The sequence below is a fragment of the Neophocaena asiaeorientalis genome, unplaced genomic scaffold, assembly GCF_003031525.2.
Source record: "Neophocaena asiaeorientalis asiaeorientalis breed wild unplaced genomic scaffold, Neophocaena_asiaeorientalis_V1.1 scaffold128, whole genome shotgun sequence".
Classification (NCBI taxonomy): Eukaryota; Metazoa; Chordata; class Mammalia; order Artiodactyla; family Phocoenidae; genus Neophocaena; species Neophocaena asiaeorientalis.
The window spans coordinates 573,365-591,142 of record NW_020175827.1 but is presented as its reverse complement, the minus strand read 5'-3'; the positions used below and the strand labels follow the sequence as shown (position 1 = coordinate 591,142).

Sequence of the window (17,778 nt, the reverse complement as noted above, 5' to 3'; positions counted from 1 at the left end):
TGCCATGTGGCCATGCGGGATCTTAGTTCCCCTACCAGGGATCGAACCCGTGCCCCCTGCATTGGGAGTGTAGAGTTTTAACCACTGGACTGCCAGGGAAGTTCCCCTCTGTTCTTCTTCACCCTAGCTCTGCAGAGGTTTGGCTGTGAAGAATTTCTACCTATTCTAAATTCTTCTTGGTATAACAAGATTATAGGAAGTAAATTGGGTGGATTTAGAACTATCTAGCTGGAAAGAGAATTATCTACCTTGCTAAGAAGCACCTTTACCATCTATACAGCTTGAGTGTCATACATTACCCGATATGATCAAGATCCCTTCCTCCCACTCCCCTGGATGGAGAATTCTGAGCCCAGGAACACCCAAAATGTGCCAAGCAAGGCTAGGAAGGATGGGGATTAGGGCTGACATTTATTGTGTACCTACTACGTGACAGACAGTTCTAGGTGCTTTATATAGTGTTACTTTATTAGCAAACTGAGGTTCAAAAAAGTTTTACATGCCTCAATTCACAAGGATAGAAAGTGTTAGAATCTGGATTTTAAATAGAGAACTTCAGATTGAGGTCAGCTGATGGTGGCGTCCTGTGGTGGAGGTGTAGTTCTAGCTGTCTGCTTTTTCTGAGGGTGATATGGCCCCCCATGGGGCATTGGATAACGTGTTATTACATCTCAGTCTGTTGGTATGTGGAGCAGTCATTTTGCTTATTATGTCCTTTGAGAATTAACCTGTTTGGAGACTCTTCTCCTTGTACAGAGTAGTGTCTGAAGGTGAATGGTTTTACCCTGGAGGCGGTCTTAGACTGTTTATTTGAAAATAAGTAAACCTTCCATAGCTCCGTAGTAAATGGCCTGGTGGTGAGAACTAGAGTAGGGCATCTGATGGCCTGGGTTCTAATCTCAATTTTACCACTATTTTGTGGTGTGACCCTGGACAGTTATCTAACCTCAGTGTGCTTCAGTTTCTTTTCTGTCAACTAGATAAAATAATATCAGCCCTAACTACTTTCTAGGGGTGTTGAGAGGGTAATTGAAATAGCACTTAAAAGGGCTACGAGGAATTACCTCACGAGTATTACCTCAGAATCCATCTACCTTAGATAATTTTATGGTTTAGGCATTTAAAGTCTTTCCTGTTCTTGATTAATAATTTGCCCTGGCTATGTATCTGAAAATGAGTTGGCTTCCATAGACCCCTTTTTTCCCCCACCTTCTCCTATAGCCTCTTCTTGTTGCAATTACACCTCATAAAATGCAATGTGCCGCCACCAGTCCCCCACTGCTTCCTGTTTTTTTTATAAGGATGCCATACACTTGTATAGCTTTTTACAGTTTACAGAGAGATTTTATATACGTTAGCTCATTTAATACTCACAGCATGATGAGGTAGTTATTATTTTCCTCATTTTATAGATGGGGAAACAGATTAGAGGTGTTCAATGACTTACTCTAGGTAGCTGAAGTATGTGAATTACTGAAGTAGCTGAACAAGGCCGTGAACTTAGGCCTGCTGACAAATATTCACCTAGGGCCCTTTTCACCATTCCACAGATTTTTGCATCCTTTCTTCCTTTCCTTTCCTTTCCTCTCTGGACCAAACCAGGCTTTTCCGTGCTTTCAGCTCTGGGTGTTTTTACACAGCTCTTTCATGTTCTGTGATACTTCAATTATTGTAATTACCCCACCACCTGAAAAAGTCAAGCTGGCATGGTAGAACAATGCGTGCCCAGGTATGGCTGTTGTCTGGGACAGCTGCTCCCTGCCAGGAAAATGAGGAGGGAGGGAAGGGTGGAGGAGGGGAGCTGTCTCCTCAAGCCGAGCTAGAGACCTGTCTTTGCCTTTTGGTTGTTGTTGCCGTGGAAGGGGAAGAAGGACTAGCCTCAGGGCATAGGTATGAGAAGGGAAAACGAAAACTCTGTGCCTCTGCTCCTAGTTTTGGGCCCCAAAGCCAATGGGTAGAGATGCTCTGGATAGGTATTTGGACTCCTAGCTATGACCCAAAGCTAGGTGCCTTGATTTCTCAAATATCTGAGAACAAAGAAACAGAGGAGCACGGGGCTTGGGGCATTGAGAGGCAAGGTGAACCCAGTCCAGAGTGGTCAGTTTGGTTCAGTTTGCTCCAGCAAGACTTAAAGAGCAAAAGGGAAAGGAATCATGGCTACGATTGCTAGGAGGTTGTGCACCTATCAACAATAATCATAATGCTGATAAAAAGACACTTGAGGGCCGCGGAGCGGCTGGGCCCGTGAGCCATGGCCGCTGAGTCTGCGCGTCTGGAGCCTGTGCTCCGCAACGGGAGAGGCCACAACAGTTGAGAGGCCTGCGTACCAGAAAAAAAAAAAAAGACATTTGAATTACTATGCATTCAGTCCTTAAAAATGATTTTTAATTCAGTAGTCCAAGCACCTTTTGGTCCAGGGCTGGCAAAAACGGGCAGTAGTCCCCAGTGGCATATGAGTTGGTGACTATTTAACTGGCCCACCTAGAAGGACTAAATGATCTAGACTGAGCGACTTGTGGAACATTGAAAGGATCTCAGGGATGTCCCTTTTCCCTTGCTTGGCATCCTAAACATGTTCTTCTTTTCTTTCTCCACTCTACCCCCGCCTCTTATATTCACGCAATCTGTGGCTCTGGACCAGGTGGAGAGATGGAACCGCCGTGATCAGAAGCTTCTGGAGGCAGTGCAGCGGGGGGACGTGGGATGTGTGGCTGCCCTGGCCTCCAGGAAATCTGCCCGACCCACCAAGCTAGACCCGAACGGCCAGTCCCCGTAAGTAAGCCTTCTTGATCCCCACCCTTGGTATGTGGCTCTCTTTAAAAACCCAAACCCCAGTATGATGTAAGACCAGGAAATGCCTACAACGTCAGAGCCCTTTTTTGTCTTAATTAGCAAGTATATCAATAAATCTTTGCTACATATCAAGTGCTGCAAAAGTGGGGGAAGAAGATATTGTCCCTGAGGTCCACACACCTCATGACCCACATCAACAAAATTGACCAAAAAAGGACATAAAGCCCATGAAACAAATGGAAAATTGAAACATACACTAAATAGAGTATTTCTTCATTGTACAAATAGGAGGGTGTGTATGCTTGAGAAATTAGGAGTGCAGTGGTGGCCATGAGAGTCATGTGGCTGGAAGGAGTGATTAGAACAAGAGGGATATTAGCCCTTGTCTCTTCCCAAGTCAGCCTGCAAATGTCCAGCCCTCTGCTCTGGCCCACTTTGTGACACTTCCAGTCTGCTAAGTGTCCTGTGCTGAGTTACAGGTAATTATGTGTTCCCTGGACGCCCCTGCAGTACGCTGAGATTGCTTGAGACCTGTAGCTCTTATTCCTACCTTTGCTCCCAGCCTCCTCTGAAGTTTTAACAGTAGGCCATTTATATAGGCTTCTCTTTCTCAGAAAGTCAGGCTATGGGAGCTTCCCTCTCTGCTTTTGGGATTGGCTTCGGGGTGACGGAGCTTAGTAGGCAGTGCTTATTAAGGTTCTCCCATTCCTCATCCCCTGGTCCCTTCATCCTTCTGCCTCTCGGCGTTGATTCTGGCAGGTTTCATCTGGCAGCCTCCAAAGGCCTGACAGAATGTCTGACTATACTACTTGTGAATGGGGCTGACATCGACAGCAAGAATGAGGATGGTGAGTTAGACTAAAGCACTGGGTCATGCTGCTTGCTTTTCCCTTTACAGCAGCAGTCGGGGGGTGGGGGGCCAGTGCTGGGCCCTGCTGGAGGTTCCAACTGTAGCCCTCCTGCTTCTCTCCTCATAAGTTCTGGCCAGTCTCCTTCCAGGGGTTCCGCTCCCTGCAAGCTGGGCCTACCTCACCCCCATTCCCACCTCCACCGCAGGTACCAGGCACTTGGGGAACAGGAATTTCTGGCCCCATGTGGCTGAGAGCCTCTCTCTCTAATCTCCCTCTGATTATATGTGCGTCTCTTGCCTTCCCTCCCTGTGAGTCATCGGTATGCATGGGGCCACCCACCCTCCCTCTCCCCTTCTTTCGCTTCCCAGGGAGCACCGCCCTGCACTCGGCCACCATTTCCTGCCAGCCACAATGTGTCAAGGTCCTGCTGCAGGTAAGAGCAACCTCTGATACTACTCCTGTGAAAGGAAGAGGAGGACCCAGGGACGCCTTACTCTGTCTTGTGCTCACAAGCAATATTTGGTCAAATGTACCCCTCTCATTCCCAATAAGAGAGCTAGTAATCACTTATTCATTAGTTCACCAACATTTGTTTAACACCTGCTACGTGCAGACACCCTGCTTAATGCTGCCCTTGAGGGCATGTCGTAAAGCAGCGTTGCCAGGGACTGACTGCCAGTCAGTTGATATGCATGTATTGAGCTCAGCCACTGGCAGAGGCACTGCAGAGACTAACTGCTGTGATGATGGGCTGGTGGAAGGATGGCAGAGGTGTTCACATTAAACCCAAAGCCTGCTGTCTGTTTTGAGGAGTTTGTGGTGTAGGAGTACAAAGAGAAATATACATGTGAAATGACATATGGACAATTCAGAAATAAGTCTCCCAAAGTTCAAAGGCACAGTTCAACAGGCCACTGTGCAAATGGATGTTCTGCTTTGTTCTTCCTGGCCCTTTCCAAGTTTCCCAGTTATGATCCTAAAATACCAGACATAGACTCAGTTGTCATTTTCCCTAACATGTTTATTTACCTATAATATGATTTTTCTTAGGCCCTAGGTTTATGAACCAGGGCTGAAATTCAAGGCTGCCTATCATCTGCAAGGAATAAATTGGACTTGCCTAGTAGGTAGCCAAAGTCATGGCCCTCCTGCCCCTCCCCACAGTAATGTGAAAGCTGGTGACCCAACAGGGGGTTATGGGATGAGAATGTTAACACCACGCTCCATGCTGCTTCCCTTTGTGGCTGTTTGCAGCATGGTGCCAATGAAGATGCTGTAGATGTGGAAAATCGTACTCCATTGCACTGGGCAGGTGTGTGCCAGGGGACTGGTGGGAAACAGGGCTGCAGGGACCAGAGGATGGGGAGGGAGCGGGGGATAACATTTGGTGGGAAGAGCAGGCCAGAGCTGACTGCTGAAATGGTCGGAGGGAATGCTGCGTCATGGTCTGACTAGGTGTCCTTCCTGCTTCCCCTTAACCCGATCATCCCGCAACCCTCCGTAGCCTTCTCTGGCTGTGCCTCAAGTGTGCTCCTCCTGTGTGATCACGAAGCCTTCCTGGATGTCCTGGATAATGTGAGTGTCAGCTGGGCAGCTGGGCAGGGCCCTACATGGGGAGACTGCTGCTTTCTCTGAACTTAATTATGGTCATTAATTATGGAACTTAAGCCAAGTTCCATGACCAGGGGTTGTGTAGCACCACCTCCTCTTCCTTCTCCCCATGTCCTTCCTCCTCTTCCACACAGAGAGGTTAAGGTTTATCTTCTGGAGAGCTTCTAACCCTCTGAGAAGGAGTATTTAGCCCCAGGATTGGGGCTTTTTCCTGGAGAGGTGCGGGAACAGGAGAGTTGGTTGCATTGTGTCAAAGCCCTGGTTCCCCCGGTTCCTCGTGAACCCCCTTCCCACAATCTGTGCAGGATGGACGTACACCCCTGATGACTGCATCGATGGGTGGTCACGCAGCTATCTGCTCACAGCTACTGCAGAGAGGCGCCCGGGTTAATGTCACTGACAAGAATGACAAGTGAGCCTTCCCCGTCTTCCCACCCCAAATCCCAACCCTGACCAATCTAGAAAGGAGCCACTGGGCAAAGTGTGTGTGTGTGTGTGTGTGTGTGTGTGTGTGTGTGTGTGTGTGTGTATTGGGGAAGAAGGCAGGTTGGTCTCTGTTTTCTTGGGAACCTCTCTGCTTCTCAGTGGTGGTTCAGAAGAGCACTGCTTGTTGCTTCACTCTTTTCCTCTTGGTGAGTTGAGAACGTTTTCCTTATACTTTCCTATTCTGTTGCTGACACTGCCATCTTCCTAGCATAGGTGACTCTGGAAGTAGAATCAATACCTCTGGATCCACTAGTTTAATTTACTGGTTTTCGAACTATGTTCTAAGCAATGGAATACTTTTTCCCCCGTAAAGAATTTATGCAGAACCTCAATCTATAAAGCAGATGGAAGTGGAGCCCTTCCAACTGGCCCCCTGCTTTCTGATGCTACAGCTCCAAGGAATGACATTTGAAAAGTTCTGGTCTGGCCTCATGCTTTGTCACTGGCTGGTGTTGGTCTGTGGTGCTCCTGACCACACTGAGTGAGAGCTGACCTTGTGAGTGGATTTTTTGAAACCGGGACTCCTGGGTTCCATGAGAAAAGCTTATGCTCAGATTTGTCCCAACCCATAGATCGGCTCTGATCCTGGCCTGTGAAAAAGGCAGCACTGAGGTGGCTGAACTGCTCCTGAGCTATGGAGCAGATGCAGGGGTGGTGGACAGCACAGGGCATGATGCTTTGCCTTATGCTCTACGCACACAAGACAAGATGCTGTGGAGGCTGCTGCAGCGGGCCCTGAACCGGCAGGGGCTGGGAGGTAAAGCCAATACCCTTTTGTAACTTCAAGATGCTCCTCGATAGCCTTAGAATCAGAGAAGCGTCTTAGAATCCCCTTTGTTTCCATGGCAATAATAATTGTCACTTTAGTTGAGAATTTACTTATTTACTGCTGCTGCTATGAGATGACTCCAAATTCCCAAAAGCACGGTCACAAAGTTCTTCAAAGCAGCCTTGTCTTTCACTGAAGGCAACTCTGGCTAGTACTGTTGCTAGCATTTATGAGTTGCAGTTGTACATCTATTTATGTGATTTGATGGTCAATCTCTCTCTCTCCCCTACTAGACTGTAACCCCCTCAGATGACAGGCCATCTCTGTTTCGCTCACCATTGAGGTCCTGGCGCCTATAACAGTGCCTGGCACAGTGTCCAATAAATAAGTGAGTGAATGAAATGAATGAGCTGGCATATCTCTGAGATAGGAAACGAAGGTTGCTGGACAGCTAGGGAGTCATCAAATAGGGGTGGCTTTCCCTATTCGACATGTGTGGTAAAGGATTAACACTGAGGGGCCACTCCTTTCAGAGAAAGTCTGAAGGCAGAGTGTGGGCTAGAAGCACGTGGGCCCTGTCTCCTCTCTCATTTTCCCCATGTCTTTTCATGTAGGTCAGGGGTTAGTTCAACACCCAGATCTTGCATCCCAGGTAAGACCGTAAGTGCCTTCTCCTTTTGCTTCTGACCCACCCCCAGGCTTTCCCGCTGGGATATCTCCCGGGCAGTGATCACCGGGGCATCGAGACAGTCTAAGAGAAGAAAGGCCCTCTTGGACTAGCTGCCTGGGTTTACTTCACTGTTCCTTTTTCTCCATAGGCCTCTCCATCTGAGCCTCGGGTGGGTTCTCCACCTAAGATCCCATGGAGGGCAGAGCCTGAGGAGGAGCAGGAGGAAGAAGAGGATGAAGATCCCTGTTCAGGGGAGTGGAAGTGGAAGTATGAAGAGGAGCAGAGGAAAGTTTCCCAGTTGGAGCAGGAGCTGCTGCGAAGTACGGAAGAGTGTAAGGCTCAATCTGCAGCTTATCTGGGCCTGGAGAGCCAGATTCAAGAACAGGTTCGGGAGCTGGGGCTCCTCCTATCACAAGAGCCCGGAGCTCCGGGAGACCTGCGCTCTAGTCTCCGGCCTGGAGGAGATGGCATGGAGCAGGGTTGTACCCTCGACCTGCTGGCTAAGTGCATACAAGAGCTAAAGAAGCAGCAACAGGCAGCAGCCGCAGCTGCAGCAAGGCCAGTATTAGCTTCCAAGAAGGCTGAGGATTCAGCTGGAGGGGTGATCCAGTATGACGCCCACGGAAGGTCCCAACCAGAAGAACAGGAGCCACCCCACAGCCCAAGGTCTGAGACCACTGGGAGATCCACAGGACAGCAACCGACCGCCAGTGGTGGGCAGGCCCTTGGCCCTGATCACACTGACCAACTGCAAGCTGGCCAGAAGCCGAGGCCCCAGGCCCCAGGGGCTGAACCAACAGGCACAGTGGCTGAACCAGTGCACACAGCAGCCATGAACCAGCTCCTGCTACAGCTGAGGGAGGAACTGGCTGCGGTGTGGCGAGAAAAGGATGCAGCCCGGGGGGTTTTATCAAGACCAGACCTGGAGGGAGCTGTGGGGACGTCCCGGGCTGAGGCTGCAGCAGCAGCCTGGGAGAAGATGGAGGCCAGGTTGGAGCGGGTGCTGGTGAGGCTGGATAGGGCAAAAGCAGGATTACAGATGAAACCTGAGGTCCCTGCCCAGGAGCCCAGAGAGGGATCCCCAAAGGCCGGCCCAGGGGCCATCACCAAAGAGGGTGAAGGGAAGGAGGAAGGGGCTCCTGGGGCCTGGGGAGAGCCTCTAGGGATGCCTGGAGGGGAACAGATGCCAGGAGGAGGCCTGGCAGAGGGACAGCTGGAGAAGGAGGTGTCAGCACTGAGGCTGAGCGACAGTAACTTGCCGCAGGAGTTGGGGGAGCTGGGCCAGGAGCGGCAGTGGTTGCAGGGGGACCTGCCGTCCCTGAGCCAGCGGCTACAACGGGAGTGCGTGCCCAAGCCAGAGGCGCAGGTCCAGCTACAGCAGTTGCGGTGGAGCATGGGGCTGCTGACAGATGAACTGGCCCTGGAGAAGGAGGCCACAGAGAAGTTGCGGAAGCGCCTGGCCTCCCAGAGCAGAGGCCTCCAGGGACTGTGGGACTGCCTGCCCCCAGACTTGGTGGGCAGGGGGAGTGCACGGTGCCCAACGGCCGATCGCCTGGAGGAGCTGCAGGCCTGCGTCAGCGCCCTGGTGGCCAGGCACCGTGAGGCCCAGCAGGTGCTGGCTCGGCTAGAAGAGGAAAACCAGCAGCTGCGGGGCTCCCCTGCCCGATGTGGGGAACCGGGCGCCTCCTCAGAGGCCTCAGCGTCCCCCCAAGTTGAAGCTCTGGAGCAAGACCTGGGGAAGCTGGAGGAAGAGCTGCGGGCGGTTCAGGCCACGATGAGCGGGAAGAGCCAGGAGATCAGGAAGCTGAAGCAGCTGCTCTACCAAGCCACGGAGGAAGTGGCTGAGCTGAGGGCCCGGGAGGCGGCCGGTCTGCGGCAGCACGAGCAAACTCGGGGCTCACTGGTGGCCCAGGCCCGGGCTTGGGGCCAGGAGCTAAAGGCCCTGCTGGAAAAGTATAATACGGCCTGCCGGGAGATGGGACGGCTGCGGGAGGCGGTGGCCGAGGAGCGGCGTAGGAGCGGGGACCTGGCCGCGCGTGCGGCGGGGCAGGAGCGCCAGGCCAGCGAGCTGCGCGGGCGGTCCGAGCAGTTGGAGAAAACGGCGGAGCTGCTGAAAGAGAAGGTGGAGCATCTCATCGGGGCTGGCCGGGACAAGGAGGCCAAGGTGAGCAGACCAGGCAGCCGAAGGGAGCATCAGGGCAGGTTTCTGTGTGTTTAGGATTGGCTGACCGGAATCTATCTTTGGTTCGTCCGATTAATACCCCAAACAGAACACCAGTCATTTGCAAGGACGGCACTATGTTCTCCTGGGTCTGAGGGTGTCTGGGATTGAGATTGGAGGTGAGGTAAGTTATAAATACAAGAGAGAAGGGGGCTTAGGTATTAGAATTTGGGACGCAGGGTTCAGAAGCAGTGTGGTCAGGGCTACCACCATTGGGGTACTATGGTTTAATCGGCATCTTGACTTAGGTAATGTATTAGCCTGCGAAGATAGCGGATGCTGTGGTGAGTCGCTGTGGTTTTGCTAGGGTTCTGAGGAGGTGCCTGGTCTAGGGGTTGCTGACGGGTTAAGAGAAGTAGACTGGACCGTAGTCCCTTTCTCCCCTCCCACTTCAGTCAGAGTGGGCTCTACAAAAGATTTCCATTGGCAAAGAGGGTGCCAATGCAGAGAAAAATGAAAGTTTGAAAACCATTGTGTTAGATACCCGAGTTTCCTAATGATTGCTCCAAAGGTGAATATAAGTCTACAGGCTTCCGACAGACATGTTTTACAAATTCAAAAACGTCAATTTACAAATGAATTTAGTAATTGTAGAACTACCTGTGCAGTGAGTGAATTCAGACTTATCAAAGTTTGTGTACATGATCAAATTTAGAAGGATTAAAAAATGTAGGGAATATATATTTTGTGGACTATAAAGGACATAAAAATAGAAGGAATGTTATACAGAATAGGAATCAGTGTGGGGTGGGGCTAATTAAAGAAAGGAATTTTCTGTTGGTGTTGAAGGGGAAGATAAAAGTAGACAAATGAGCAAAAAAAATAGTGTAGTGGGCTCCGAACTGAGGTTGTCTGCATTTGAATTTCAATTTCAAAACGAACTGATTGGGAATTCCCTGGCGGTCCAGTGGTTAGGACTCCTGGCTTCCACTGCAGGGTTTGATCCCTGGTCGGGGAACTAAGATCCCACAAGCTGCACGGTTTGGCCAAAAAAAAAACAAACAAACTGATTGATCTTGGGTGAGTTATCTAAGCCTCAGTTTTCTCATCTATAAAATGCGGATAATAACAGAGTTGTTGTGAGGGTTACATTAAATAAGACATTATATTTAAAATAGGACAATTTTTGGTAAATGGCTGGTACTCAGTAGACGTTAGCTAGTTTTATTATTCCTACTACCACTATTCCTATTACTGCTGGTTATCATTAACTGCATTTGTACCTCAGTCTCACAAACCACAGAAACTCATCTCCATTTCCCTCAGTGGTCAGTAGGCCAAAGTAGGTCAGGATCCAGTACAGAGTTAAGAGTGTGTCCCATGAATTCAAAGAGATCTTGGTTCAAATTATGATTTCTTCACTTATTAGCTGTATGATTTTGACAAATTACTTAACTCAGACACCTTATCTACAAAATGTGAATAATAATAGTTCCCTCAGAGAAGGATTGTTCGTCTCAGAACAGAAGAAGAGCTGTTTTGAGTATTAAGTGAGACAATGTGTGTAAAAGTTTCTGGCAGATATTAAATACCCAATAAAAGGAAACTCACCTTGACTTTGGGTGGTATTGGGGTGGGAAATGACTGGGGCCTCATTGGTTCCTTTTCTTTCCTTTTGACCTCAGATCAAGGAATTGTTGAAGAAGCTGGAGCAGCTTTCAGAGGAGATTCTAGCCGTTCGGGGAGAAAATGCTCACCTTGCCCGACAGCTGCAGGTATGTCTGGCCCTCGGGGGAATGGACACTGCTAGAGAAGAGGGTGCACAGTGGAAGTGATGTACCTGTGGGAGAGATTCTGGGGATTCCAGAGGCCTGGCTAGGCAGTGGTCTAGGCTGAGCCAGTGATGGGCCAAGGGAGCCTACCTGGCACAGCTGAGCACTTCACTTCATTGTTCCTCATGCTTGGGGGATGAGGGTGAGTGTGAGAGGCTGGGCACATGACCTCCCATTGATGCTCACTCCCAGGATTCCCAGAAGAACCACAAAGAGATCATCTCCACCTATAGGAATCATCTGCTGAATGCTGCTCAGGTGAGCCTGGGGGCAGGTAGAGGCAGAGAGCTGGCCAGGGGCCATTGCATTTGGCATCCCTTCTCTTACCTGCACAGACTCGTCTCTCAGGAAGCTGGACTTTAGATGTCCCAGTACCAGGTTTCCGGATATCATTAGGCAGATTGAGAGAAGTTATGTATGAATGTGAGGGGGAGAGGTGTTTGCCCCTCCTTTTCAATTCCCTGATTGACTGTAAGGCTTTTTCCTGTCCCCTACGCCACTTCTCAGTGTCCTCCTGAGCCAGCTTATCCCTCGCCAAGGAAGAAGAGGTGGGTGGCTCGCTCCTTTATTAGGAATAATAATAACTACAAAGAATCGAATACTTACTGTGTACCCGGTGCTTTGCTCCATATTCACAGTTGTAACCTTCACAGCAGTTCTAAAAAGTCGGCATGATTATCTTCCTTGTGAAGATTAGGAAACAGCTGTTGAGAAGTTAAGTAGTATAAGTGAGGGCACTGAGTAAGTAGCATCCTACTCTACCATAGAAACTCTCCCTTTCCTGTCTCTCTCATTTCCTTTTCTTCATCTCCTTTTGTTTCTTTCATGCTGCCTCCAGGGCTACATGGAACAGGATGTGTACAATATCCTAGTGCGAATCCTCAGCATCCAGGAGGAGTGAGGCATCCTGTGCCCTGGTGAATATGGGATCTCTCTGTTGTGAGTTGTGGTCTGAGGGTGATGAGGGAAGGAGCTTGGGAGAAAGGAGGCTTAAGGATAGAAATTGGAGTCTCCTTTTGCCCCATGTGGTAACTGACACCAGGGAGTCCTGTGGGGCATAGAGCGTTTGAGGTGAGGTCAATTGAGAAGACATGATATGGGGAATCACTGGGTGGAGTCAGAAATCAGTGAGCAGGTAGACTGAAGGGGTCTGACTTACGAGATGGAGACAGAAAAGAGGAGTTGAATGACTCTCCTAAGGTCTGGGGTAGAGAGATGCCGGTGAAAGATGCGTGATGGTGGGATAGCGGTGCACAGTTGTTTCCTAGTGTGGGACTCTACAGATTCCAGAATCTCTCCTTCACTCCCACACCATTCATTCAAAGTGTAGTCATCCTCCATCCTTCTCCCTGCCCCTATGCAGGCAGCCATCTTCTCCAGTCCAGATAGATGAGGATCATCTTTAGCATCTTGGCATGGGTGGGAGGAGACTGAGGGTATAGAAGTGTGTGCATTTCATCCTTGAATTTCTTCTTTCAGGGAATAGAGCATCCCTGGTTGCCAGAGCCTCCAACAGGCTGTGGTGGGTGGTGGGTTGGCCACTACGGGTGTGTGGGTGGGGCTTCACCTGATGTTATGGACCCCAGACCTGAGAACCTGAACCCTGGACTCAGCATGGATGAGATCAGAGGAGGTGTGGATGGAAGCCAGCTCTGTGGAGAATAAAGCAGGAGGCAGGATGATGTCGGGTGTTGTTTTTTCTGCCTAAAGGGGCATGGGGGAAGGAATCTTTTTCATTCCTTTTTGATCACAAATGGCCCCATAAGTTAGCTGCTTTCAAACTTTGATTATGATCCATAGTAACAAATACATTTTACATCCTGTGTGTACATACCTGAAATAATATTTACCCTATTCTGTTCTATATTCCATCAAAAAATATTGGTTACAATACATCCACTAATGGGTCAAGACCCAGTTTGAAAAACAGCCCTCTGTAAAAATGGAGATTGACATTCTTCCTTTCTCTTTCTCAAATCTGCTTCTTACTGACTGACACACCTCTAATCTTTTTTCTCTACCTTGGGACTCCTCAGTCCACTACCTTTTTTAAGAAGGATAGATGGAGAGACCTAGATTTTCTTCAAGATGTACAATCTAAAATATTCTATCGGGCTTCCCTGGTGGCGTAGTGGTTGAGAGTCCGCCTGCCGATGCAGGGGACGCAGGTTCGTGCCCCGGTCCGGGAGGATCCCACATGCCGCGGAGCGGCTGGGCCCGTGAGCCATGGCCCCTGAGCCTGCGCGTCCGGAGCCTGTGCTCCACAACGGGAGAGGCCACAACAGTGAGAGGCCCGCGTACCGCAAAAAAAAAAAAAAAAAAAAAAATTATATCGTGTGTTAAACCATGTGTCTAGATTTGAGGTGCATGGTCTTCTGTAGTCAGTGTTCTTTGCCCCAGGTGCAAAGAGGTATGAAAAGTCTGATCCCTGGAAGAGGGAAGAAAGGGATACTCAGCTTTGGCTTCTTCCCCCCAGTTCTGTTCTCAGACTGAAAAAGTGTATCTCTCTGGTCCACTTCCCCTGGGTCTCCTCCCCTTCCTGCCCCTTCACCAGCCAGATTGCTAGGTGAGAGTGAGGCAAGTGAGTTCCTCCAAAATCTGGAATTGCTGTTTGGTGGCCGCCACACTGATCCCTCCCAGTTCCTTCTCGCAGCCCACCCCCTGCTGGGTTATGCTGGGTCAGGCAGCAGCGGTTTGGCAGTGGAGACTGACTGGGCTGAGAGAAGAGTGGGGAGGGGCCGTCGTGGAAGGCAGGGGGCCACTGGAGGGCTGCAGAGCCTCGCTCCAGGGTCTGGCCAGGAAAAGAGCAGCTATGTAGATTAGGTCCTAAAGAAGATGAGGGTCAGCTTCAGGGTTTATGTGGATGGGCACAAGACTGCTTTAAGGTTGGGAGAATGAAGAGAGGAGGAATTGATGGGGACAAAGAAGGGTGCGGCTGCCAGAAGAGCATCAAAATGTCCAAGTCGTTTCTATTAAGGGGAAAAGAACCTCTCTTTTCCTTTCTACCCTTAGAGTTACCAAAGAATAGAAAAGGACTGTTACATTCCTTATTATATATGCAGTGTGGGGTGGGAAGAATGAAGAACTGCTGAGAGAAGGGTCCAGAGAGGGGGAGATCATTTTGCTAAGTTCAAGTATGAGTCAGGAAACAGCTCTGGTAATGGAAGCCAGGCCCTTGGCTTCCTCTGGAGCTCCTGGAAGCTGATCCCAGGATGGCTGAGCTGTGGGAATGGTCAGTGATGTTAATGATAACACAGAAGTGGAACTTTCTCCAGCCCCTGGTCTTCCTAAACAATCTCCCTCTATACAACCCCATAAACTGTTACCCCAACACCCCCAAGCCCTGAAATTTTCCTTGATTTCATAAATAAATCTTTCTTTCTCAAAGTAACGCTAGTCTTCATGTTCCCCTCTTTCCTCCTGGGCTGTGTCTTCAAGTCGGACCTCAGTAGGGACTTACTACTCCTGCTTCACTTCCCCTTTGTGCTCCAGCCTTCAGATGTGAGTGCATGCGTGAGAGTAGGTGAAGCTCGGTGAGCCATGATGCAGTTCAGACCATGTTTTTGAATGCCCTCGATCTGAAACTTGGTTCTGATTTGCAGGTTCCCTCCTTTGGCAACATTACTTTATTAAACTGATATTTAAAGGGCCTACTAAGTGCCAGGCACTGGGGATAGAGAGAGCTTGCAGGCAGGATCAGACTCAGGTGCCCTGGTTGCTAGTTTTATGTTATCCTGTAGGGATGCTAGAACTTATAACTGCAATTAACTCTTTTTTTTTTTTCCTTGTGAATTTGTTTTTATTGGGATATGGGGGATGGGTTGTGAAATATCTCCATGGGTTATGCCCCATCAGAGAAATGTCCATTCTAATCTCCCTGGAATAGCTTTTGGAACTTTTTCTTGGAGCTTCTGCTCTTGCTATCAGCAGCCTCTTTAGGTCCACTGCTGAGCGGCTCCTCCTTGGAAGAGAATTTCCTCTTTTTCTTGGGGACTCAAATTAACTATTAAAGGAGATCCCTCCTTTATGAAGTCACTAGGAATCAAGGTGAGGTTGATTTTTTTTTCTTTACATTTTTACAGCTTTATTTGGGTATAACTGACATACAATAAGCTGCATGTAAAGGGTACAGTTTGATAAATTTTGACATTTGTATACACCCATAAAACCATCACACCATCAAGATGATGAACATATCCATCACTCCCACAGAGTTTCCCCATCTCTCTCTTTTTTTTTAATCCTCCCTCTTCTCCTTCCCCTGAAAATTCTAGAAGATACAAACTAGTCCATAGTAACTTTTGATATAGAGGACTTAACAGAACAAAAAATGAGCTCAGGGGGCTTCCCTGGTGGCACAGTGGTTGAGAGTCCGCCTCCCGATGCAGGGGACGCGGGTTCGTGCCCTGGTCCGGGAAGATCCCACATGCCGTGGAGCGGCTGGGCCCGTGAGCCATGGCCGCTGAGTCTGCGCGTCCGGAGCCTGTGCTCCTCAACGGGAGAGGCCACAACAGTGAGAGGCCCGCGTACCGCAAAAAAAAAAAAAAAAGAGCTCAGGGCCTGATGAAGATTCAAGTGTTGGAGGGAGCAGTTGGGATTTAGAACCAAATACCGGAGCTTGAGGTTCCACCATTGCTGGCAGCAGAGCAGCAAGGAAAGAACCTGAGTGTCGGGAGAGGGCAGACATCCTCCCTAGGGACAAAATCCACATAGTTGGGTATGGTCCAGTTCAACAGGTACCTGGGGATGTTGGTATGCTGGCACCTTCGGTCTTATAGCCGTGGGGTCTCATGGGAAGGATTATACTGAAGGTTTAAGCTAAATGAGAGGATTACTCATATAATTTATTAAAGCACTCTTTTTGTATGCCAATTATTGGTTTAACCATCTTGCTGCTGCTAGACTGAGAACTCCTGCAAGGATTTTATGTCCTCACCACCTAACAATCTTTGAACAGCATTCAAATATTTATTGAACAAATGACATTATCACTTAGGTCCCAGCCGACTAAGTATAAAATGCTATGAATTTTTCCAGTACCTAGTTTGGGTAAACTGCTCTCACGTTGGTACTTTCAAGGGACCTGCCTGCGAGTGATTAGCTTATTTGAGAATGAGGCCTCTGGAAGGTCTACAGCTTTGGAGGAAGGAGAGCAGGCAGTTCAGAGTGGCAGAAGGGTGCCCTTTTGGGGTGAGAAAACCTCCACTCGGTTCACTTTCAGCTACTTCAAAGCTGTGGGGTCTCTGGTGACAGTGCATTTGAGGTAGGGGGTAGGGGACCACAGGCAAAGTTAGGGTTTAGGTACACTTTGGATTTTAGCAGCCCATGCTTTCTTACCCTTAGGGAGAGAGACTGTAAGTAGGAACCTCTTTATGCGATCAGATTCCAGTTCCACACCATCTTATTTGCAGCATTCTTCTACCTCAAGCGCATACGCGACTTTGCAAGGGTCACAGCGGTAGTGAGAATGGGAGATAAAAGAACTTCTCTCCTGATCCACTCACTAGAGGAGTTAATCCCTCCCGGCCGGGCTCTGAGTCCCTGCCCCTCCCGTCTCAGGCTCCGCCCCCTCCCCACTTCTCCCGCGGTCCTGGCGGGCTTACCCAGGAGGGGGGCGGCCCCAGCCCCAGCGCTGGGCCGGGCGGAGCTCCCGCCCAGGCGGAGCTGCGGCTGCAGCGTCCAGCTGCCGGACCGACCTCCAGCCGGGCAGACTGCGGGAGCGGCGCCGGGCCCCCTCCCCCCACCTCTCCAGCCCACCCTCTGAGCCTCCCGAGCCCCCTCCCCGCTCCCTGCAACTGTGCTGGTAAGTCCCACTCTCCGCACCAAACTTTTTTGCTGCCGAGTTTGAGTCCTACCGCCGGACCACGAGATACAATGTAATTGGGGGGGAGGGGGTGAATTGAGAATAGAATGAACTCTTCACGACACCATAGCGTCTCTAAAATGGATCAGATCTCCCCCATTTCCCGAATTGGTAGAACTCTTGAATTTAGATGGTTAAACTTGTAGATAAGGAGCTGAGGGTATTTCCTCCAACTTCGCTACCCCCTCCCCCATTTCTCTGAGATTTAGCCCTTCCCGATACTTTCTCTCCATATTCCAAGTATCTTTGACTCCCTAAAAGCTCATCCCTTCTCAACTCCGGCGTGGCAAAGCCCCCTCCCCCAGGTGCTTCGGGTCCACCTCCTTTCCCATTCCCCCTGGGACCCCGCGATCCTTCGGGCGGTACACTCCCTCCGGGTCTACCGGTCTGGCACACCGGCCAAAGACGTGCAGGGGCTGGGTTCGGCTGTGGAGGGAGGGGCTGAGGCTGGGTCCAAAACCCGGCGGGCGGGGCCGGGAAGGGGAGGTGTAGGGGGCCGGACTGGGCGGAGCAGGCGGCATTTGCGGCCGGCGCCGGGGTGGAGAGTTGTGCGCCGGTCCCTGGGCCTGAGCTCGGGCTCGGGCTCGGGCGCCTGCGATGTCTCAAGATGGCGGAGCTGGGCGAATTAAAGGTACCGGCCCCCTCCCCCATCCCCATCTGGACTGAGCCCGGCTGTACGCCGAGTCCGGGAAGCGACCGAGACTGGGTGCTGAGGGCTCGGGTGGGGGCCGGCGGGGCGGGG

At 50.2% G+C, this 17,778-nt stretch overlaps 2 protein-coding genes across 15 annotated transcripts in view; both read left to right on the top strand.

The window, feature by feature from the left end:
* Positions 1–17,778, top strand: part of ANKRD35 (ankyrin repeat domain 35) — a 22,939-nt gene that overhangs the window by 3,294 nt on the left and 1,867 nt on the right. For 2 of the 12 annotated variants that reach the window (XM_024732676.1, XM_024732674.1), the window contains 12 exons: positions 2,642–2,772; positions 3,553–3,641; positions 4,013–4,077; positions 4,899–4,956; positions 5,149–5,219; positions 5,561–5,667; positions 6,314–6,498; positions 7,125–7,162; positions 7,329–9,344; positions 11,027–11,116; positions 11,366–11,431; positions 11,509–12,855. In XM_024732676.1, coding sequence (XP_024588444.1) covers positions 2,642–2,772; positions 3,553–3,641; positions 4,013–4,077; positions 4,899–4,956; positions 5,149–5,219; positions 5,561–5,667; positions 6,314–6,498; positions 7,125–7,162; positions 7,329–9,344; positions 11,027–11,116; positions 11,366–11,431; positions 11,509–11,691 — 3,099 coding nt within the window. In that variant the 3' untranslated portion in view covers positions 11,692–12,855. Of the gene's footprint in view, positions 1–2,636; positions 2,773–3,081; positions 3,273–3,552; positions 3,642–4,012; positions 4,078–4,694; positions 4,768–4,898; positions 4,957–5,148; positions 5,220–5,560; positions 5,668–6,313; positions 6,499–7,124; positions 7,163–7,328; positions 9,345–11,026; positions 11,117–11,365; positions 11,432–11,508; positions 12,856–17,778 lie in introns of those variants that run through there. The other 10 variants (XR_003001476.1, XM_024732679.1, XM_024732678.1 and 7 more) reach the window with 10 other exon arrangements.
* The window catches only part of PIAS3 (protein inhibitor of activated STAT 3), a 9,603-nt gene continuing 8,721 nt past the window's right edge, over positions 16,897–17,778 (top strand). For 2 of the 3 annotated variants that reach the window (XM_024732687.1, XM_024732689.1), the window contains exon 1: positions 17,569–17,667. In XM_024732687.1, the coding sequence (XP_024588455.1) occupies positions 17,644–17,667 (24 nt within the window). In that variant the 5' untranslated portion in view covers positions 17,569–17,643. Of the gene's footprint in view, positions 16,977–17,568; positions 17,668–17,778 lie in introns of those variants that run through there. The other variant, XM_024732688.1, reaches the window with a different exon arrangement.